At 32.5% G+C, this 6,718-nt stretch overlaps 1 protein-coding gene across 1 annotated transcript; it reads left to right on the forward strand.

Moving 5' to 3' along the window:
• Nucleotides 1–2,120: 2,120 nt before the first annotated feature.
• Nucleotides 2,121–6,267, forward strand: LOC146956638 (ethylene receptor 2-like). Its single transcript, XM_085730264.1, has 3 exons — nt 2,121–2,587; nt 3,033–4,912; nt 5,458–6,267. The coding sequence occupies exons 2-3, from the start codon at nt 3,170–3,172 to the stop codon at nt 5,992–5,994; spliced, it is 2,280 nt and encodes a 759-aa protein (XP_085586390.1). The 5' UTR covers nt 2,121–2,587; nt 3,033–3,169; the 3' UTR covers nt 5,995–6,267.
• Nucleotides 6,268–6,718: the final 451 nt, after the last annotated feature.

Consider the following 6,718-nt stretch of genomic DNA (forward strand, 5'->3'; position numbering starts at 1 on the left):
TGAGTGTATAAAGTCTTTTACATAAAAAGTCTTTTAAAATCTTACAGAATCAATACAATCTCACACAGTCTTTTAAAATCTTAAAGACTTTTTTTTTATTAAAATAGTCTTTTAAAATCCTAATCCAATACACCCCCCTAAATATTGATAATTTTCAGTAAATTGAACACACATATTTTGTAAAAACTTATCATTAAATACTTTTAAAAAATACTTTAGAAACATTCGTCAGTATTTTTCATTTTTTATATCAAGAGTTTTGATAAGTAATGTCTCTGTGACACCATTTGAGAATTTTACATTGAATATATAAATTATCATACAAACTTATCATTTAAGTTTCTTAAAAAGTGTCTCGAAAGACTATTTTTATTTCAAAGCTATATTAATAAGTTTCTTTTTGAAGAGGAACTATGTTAATGAGTATTCTAAGGATATTGTTTAAATAATCATTAAAAAGAAATTATGAGTATTAAAAATACAAGTGGAATGCTTATCAAAATCATAACTACATAATTTCCTTATTTAATATTTTTATTCTTTAAACAATGCCTTAAAATCATTTTTTAACATTTAATTTTAGTCTTTTTCCCGTATTCCTCTGTGTTATTATAAATGTCTCATTTAATTGTTCTCGTGAGCTTAGTTCAGTTAGTATGGACAATGCATAATATATGTAAAGTATGAAGTACAAACATCGGCCACCACAATGTCTCATTTAATTATACATATTTCTAACTTTTTTACAAATTGAATTGACCACTTTTTAACACAATATTTCTATTTTCATACTCATAAGTCCTAACAGACATTTTAAAGACACTTTTTAACATTTTTTTTACTGCAAATGAGACAACTACAATTAGACGGAGAATACTATAAAATGAAGAGGTGTGTTATTTGAACAACTATTTGGTTGACAACTTATGAGACAACCATAGATTTACAAAGAAAAAGTAGGCATTGACACAAAAATCAAAGCAATATATAAATAAAGTAAAAACATAATCTGAGTATGAGAGAAAAAATTGTTAAAAAATGGTTGTACCAATATTATTTTTCTAAAATGAATATATAATAAGGGAATCAAAATGGTCTTATAACAAAAGATGGAGATAGTAGTTACTATTATTGATTCATCAAATTTGTTGTAGTATAATTCAATTTTGTGAGATATTTTCATCTATACATGATGCATGCTTGATAATAATATCATGATAAATTTGTCTAAATTACGATCAACAATCATAATTACATCAACTCGAAAAATCATAATTACATGACTACAGCAAACCAATCATGATATCAAATTCAAAAAGATCATTTTTCTTTGGGTCTAGCAACTCGCGCCCTTAAGACACATGTTAAAGAGTTTATTTATTACAAATTCAAAAATTAAATTTAATGCACACATTTCAACACATAATTACTAGATTTGATTAATTAATTTGTATCTTGAAAGCACAAGTTAACTTTTCCCTTTTTCTTTTAACACCAACCCTTTCATTCTCAAGAGTATAGGTCGTTAATCTATAATTTGATCAAGAGTAACCAAAGTCGATCTAAGATTCAAATTCAAATTATTTTAAAACTAATTTTTCAACATGAAACGTGAAAGAGTTAACAGTAAGGAAAATGTTAACTGGTGCCATCAGATATTGGTCAAGAAAGCAAATATAGTGCACTAGAAATTATGCAATCAACTCATCAAAAGTTCAAAAAGTGTTATTTTCAACTTACAACTTTCTTGTTATTTTTTTTTGTCAAGTAGTTTAACGGTTAAAGAAATTCACCTTAAATATGAATAAGTGTAATGTTCGAGAGTCAAACCTCAATCCTTACATATATTATACTGTACATTATCGCTTACTGAATTAAACTGACAAGAACTTTTCAACATTGGTTAACATGACTGTAACATTAATCATTATTAATTTAATGAAAACACAAGGGCGTCCAAGTTCTCTTCATGTAAGAAAGTGGGTCCCACATTCTGTCCTTCTTCTCTTCTAAATACAACTCACCTCTCTCTCTCTCTCTCTCAAAACTAAAACAACGGCGCTTTCTCTCTCTTCTTTTCTTCTTATACGTGGTTTTATTTTATTTTATTTTCTTCCTTTGCCATATCAAAAAAACACAAAACAAACTCTAATTTCTCCAAACCTTAACATTCTCAAAACCACCAACACTTTCATTTTCTCTTCACCTTGTTCTATCTTAACAATAATTTTTTTTTTTTTTTGCTCTTTCTCATTTTCTCCTATGAAATTCTAGCTTATGAAGCTATTTTCAATAAAGGGTCGCACCCGGTTTCGTGCCGCAGAATCTCTTCCACAGTAAAAATTGTTTTTTTTTAATTTTTTAATTTGGTTTTAAATTAGTGTCTCTTTTCCAATGACAAGAAGGTGGGTGCACTTTGTTCAAATTTATTGATTATAAAGTAGTGAACTTTGTTAATGGGTTGCTTTGATTTGATGCTAAAGAAAGTGGTGAAGATTTGTTCAATGTGTTGTTGATAATGCATTCCTGACAAAGCTTTGTTAAGATCTGATCAAGGTGGAATATCTTGTTGCTTTATTTTTTTCAGGTACTATTTCTTTTTTGGTCTGCATTACTTGATTTTTTGTTTATTGTTTATTGTATAATTTTTTTAGTTGGGGGATTAAGGGAGTATTAAACTTGGAAATTGTTGGACTTTGGTTTTTTTAATATTATTTCTTGGATTTGGCTTTCATCAGGTTTAGTATATCTTGGATTTTCATGGTTTTTTTTTTATTCTATAAACATTTGTGTTGATGGTGGTTATATCCTCTGTATATGTTGGTACTGTCTTATTCATTGATTTATTCCAGTCTATACCCTAGGTCTATGTTGACTGAAACTAGGTTAAACTTAAATTAGTATAAGATTGGAATAGTTTAGGTCATTTATTTGTGAAAAAATATGGTTAATTTTTGTTTAGGATTTCATATTATTTTTTGTTTGATTTGGATCTTACTGAGTTTTGAATTTTGTTTTTGAACTGTTGACAGGGCCAGACTGGTAGAAATTGATTATGACTTTTCTTGATTTGTAACTTAATAACTTAAGTTATCTTGGGGAATGACTATGGTCCAATAATTTATATATATCCTTAGATGGATTGAAGAATCAGCAGCATATTGGATCAATGGTAAAAGCAATAGTTTCTGTGCTGTTGATTGCCTCTATCCTCTTGTGTGTATCTGCAACAACAGATAATGAATTTCCTAGATGTAATTGTGATGATGAGAACAGTTTGTGGACTATTGACAGTATTTTGGAGTGTCAAAGAGTTGGTGATTTCTTGATTGCTGTGGCCTACTTCTCAATCCCTCTTGAGCTGCTTTATTTCGTCAGTTGTTCGAACGTCCCTTTCAAATGGGTCCTTGTTCAGTTCATTGCTTTTATAGTACTATGTGGATTGACACATTTTCTGAATGGTTGGACTTATGGTCCTCACACTTTTCAGCTTATGGTGGCACTTACCATCTTTAAGATTCTCACTGCCTTGGTGTCTTGTGCAACTGCGATAACGCTTGTCACTTTGATTCCTTTGCTTCTCAAAGTGAAGGTCAGGGAATTCATGCTCAAGAAAAAGACATGGGATCTTGGACGGGAGGTTGGTCTTATTATGAAGCAAAAGGAGGCTGCAATGCATGTAAGAATGCTTACTCAAGAGATTCGGAAATCCCTCGATAGACATACTATTCTGTATACTACTTTGGTGGAGCTTTCGAAAACATTAGGTTTGCAAAATTGTGCTGTGTGGATGCCAAATGAAGAAAAGACAGTGATGAATCTCACTCATGAATTGAACGCAAGGAATTTAGATATTTCTATACCGATTACTGATCCAGATGTTGTAAAAATTAAGGGAAGCAATGGAGTGAATATACTTAGCTCTGAATCAGCGCTTGCTGTTTCCAGTCTTGGTGTTTCTAGTGACGCAGGACCGGTTGCTGCAATTCGAATGCCAATGTTACGTGTTTGTAATTTTAAAGGAGGAACACCTGAGCTAACTCAGGCTTGTTATGCTATATTGGTCTTGATTCTTCCGGCTGAAGAACCTAGATCTTGGAGCAATCAGGAGCTGGAGATAATTAAGGTGGTTGCTGATCAGGTCGCTGTGGCTCTATCGCATGCTGCAATTCTTGAAGAGTCTCAACTTATGAGAGAGAAGTTGGAAGAGCGCAATCGAGCTTTGCAACTGGCGAGAAGGAATGCTATGATGGCAAGCCAGGCAAGAAACTCATTTCAGAAAGTCATGAGTGATGGTATGAGGAGGCCTATGCACTCGATTTTGGGATTGCTTTCAATGATACAAGACGATAATTTAAAGAATGAACAGAAGCTTATTGTGGATGCAATGTTAAAGACAAGCAATGTCCTTTCAAACTTGATAAATGATGCCATGGACAGCTCTGCAAAGGATGATGGAAGATTTCCTTTGGAGATAAGGTCTTTTGGGTTACATTCCATGATAAAAGAAGCAGCGTGCCTTGCCAAATGCATGTGTGTTTATAAGGGCTTGGGTTTTGTGGTTGAGGTTGATAAGTCTTTACCAAACCATGTTATGGGTGATGAGAGGAGGGTTTTTCAGGTGATTTTGCATATGGTTGGGAATCTACTGGATTGTAACCATGGGGAAGGGGGGATCCTAGTATTTCGAGTTTCGGCAGACGCTGGAAGTCAAGGGAGGAATGAAAAAGGATGGGCAACCTGGAGACCAAGCTCATCTAGTGGTGATGTAAATATTAGATTTGAGATAGGGATCAACAGTAGTGATTCTGAAGTTGGGAGCTCAGTGTCCTCAGGTCCCGGGGGTAGGACATATACCAGTGATAGATATGAGGGCAGAATGAGCTTTAGTATTTGCAAGAGGATAGTCCAGGTGAGTTACATTGTTTGTTATATGGGTTCATGGATAATAACTGCATCATATCATTGATTTCATTTGATTCTCGAGTCATGTGCTATATACATCTTGCGAAACTGAATTTGGATAGACATCTGTTGATACCTTTTCATTGTTTGTGTGACATAAATAGCTGAATTTGGTTCTTTTAATCAGAACTTGCATTATTTTTACTTGTGTGTTTTCCTTGAATACTGTGGAATATGTTTCAAAAGCTGTATTAAGCTTCAATTGAAGAGACGTGTTTTACTGACCTGTGATGTTAGTTAGAATCCTATTTTCCCATCATAAGAGCAAATCTGGAATCGGAATGTTATTGGTGTTGTATCTCTAGGAGATTAGAAGTAATGCGTGTTCGATATATTTGGTAGTGCATTAAATATTTTAGCTGTAGTTTTTAATTTTGCTTAAGAGCCAAGCTATGCGTTGTACTGTTAAATTTAGCAATCCTTGTATTCTGAGTTAATTTTTTTCTTGCCTTGATTTGATTACTTAATTTCTGTTTTCTATGTTAATTGCAGTTGATGCAAGGAAACTTATGGTTGGTACCATATACTCACGGTATTCCTCAAAGCATGACACTTCTTCTTCGGTTTCAATTACGGCCTTCCATTGCAATAGCCATCTCTGAACCCGGGGAATCTTCAGAACGCAACTATTCCAATTCAATGTTGAGAGGTCTGCAAGTTCTGTTGGTTGACAACGACGATGTAAATAGAGCAGTGACACAAAAACTGCTTCAGAAACTAGGCTGTTCCGTGACTTCCGCTTCTACGGGATTTGAATGCCTTACTGTCATTGGACCTGTTGGATCTTCCATTCAAGTCATTCTTTTGGATCTCCAAATGCCTGATATAGATGGATTCGAAGTTGCCGCAAGGATTCGGAAGTTTAAAAGCGGAAATAGGCCTATAATTGTTGCCTTGACTGCAAGTGCAGAAGAAGATTTGTGGGAAAGGTGTATGCAGATTGGTGTTAATGGAGTAATCCGAAAACCGGTTTTGATGCAAGGAATTGCTAGTGAACTCAAAAGAATTCTGATGCAAGGAAATATTTGAAAAATGGATGGTGCAAGTTAAAAAAAACACTACAGCATCTAGTAATTAATTAAAGTTATTTGAAGTCTCATTCTTGTTCTTGGTAGAAATTTATAGAACACAGTTCTCTTTGGCTCTACCTTGCTACCAATTTTCCACGTAGAGATGTCATACATAAGAAGAAAAAATGTTACACAGATTAGTTTCTTTCTTTCTTTCAATGTGTTCAAGTTATTGTTAATGTATGTAGTTTCAAATCTAATACACATAATAAGAAAATACATCTATAATAAATATAATCAGAAGAATGGAAAAGAAAAATCTAAAATTAGAAAATATAATTAATTTTATCTTGTTTGATATTTTGTACATTCATTTATAGTATAAATAATGCATCTATCACAATCTTTCCTATTTCTTGGTTTTCAAGTCTTGAAGAAGAATATTGAATTTTGAATGAAACTAATAGTTTTCAGATGATCTATGATGCTTTTATCGTTTCTTACTTTGACAATGTTATATATGCGATATGAGTCATTATTGTTTCCTTAAATAAAGTTTATTGGTCTATCAAAAATATACATAATTAAATCAAGTTCATTGAACATAAAAAAGTTTAGTATTAAAGTTTGGTTCACAAAAGGTGACAGAATAATGAAAGTTTATTTCAACGTTTGGCACGCACCGAGAGAGAACGTTTAACAACTTAGTACTATAACAAGATATTAATTTGTTTTCTTTATAG

This window comes from Medicago sativa, chromosome 1 (assembly GCF_051527215.1).
Source record: "Medicago sativa cultivar Bolivia chromosome 1, Bolivia_mono, whole genome shotgun sequence".
Lineage (NCBI taxonomy): Eukaryota > Viridiplantae > Streptophyta > Magnoliopsida > Fabales > Fabaceae > Medicago > Medicago sativa.

Bases quoted from the DNA above. Each gene is read 5' to 3' on its own strand.
- LOC146956638 (XM_085730264.1), top strand. From the start codon at position 3,170: ATGGTAAAAGCAATAGTTTCTGTGCTGTTGATTGCCTCTATCCTCTTG. The intron at 4,913-5,457 runs GTGAGTTACATT...TGTTAATTGCAG, and splicing joins TTTGCAAGAGGATAGTCCAG to TTGATGCAAGGAAACTTATG.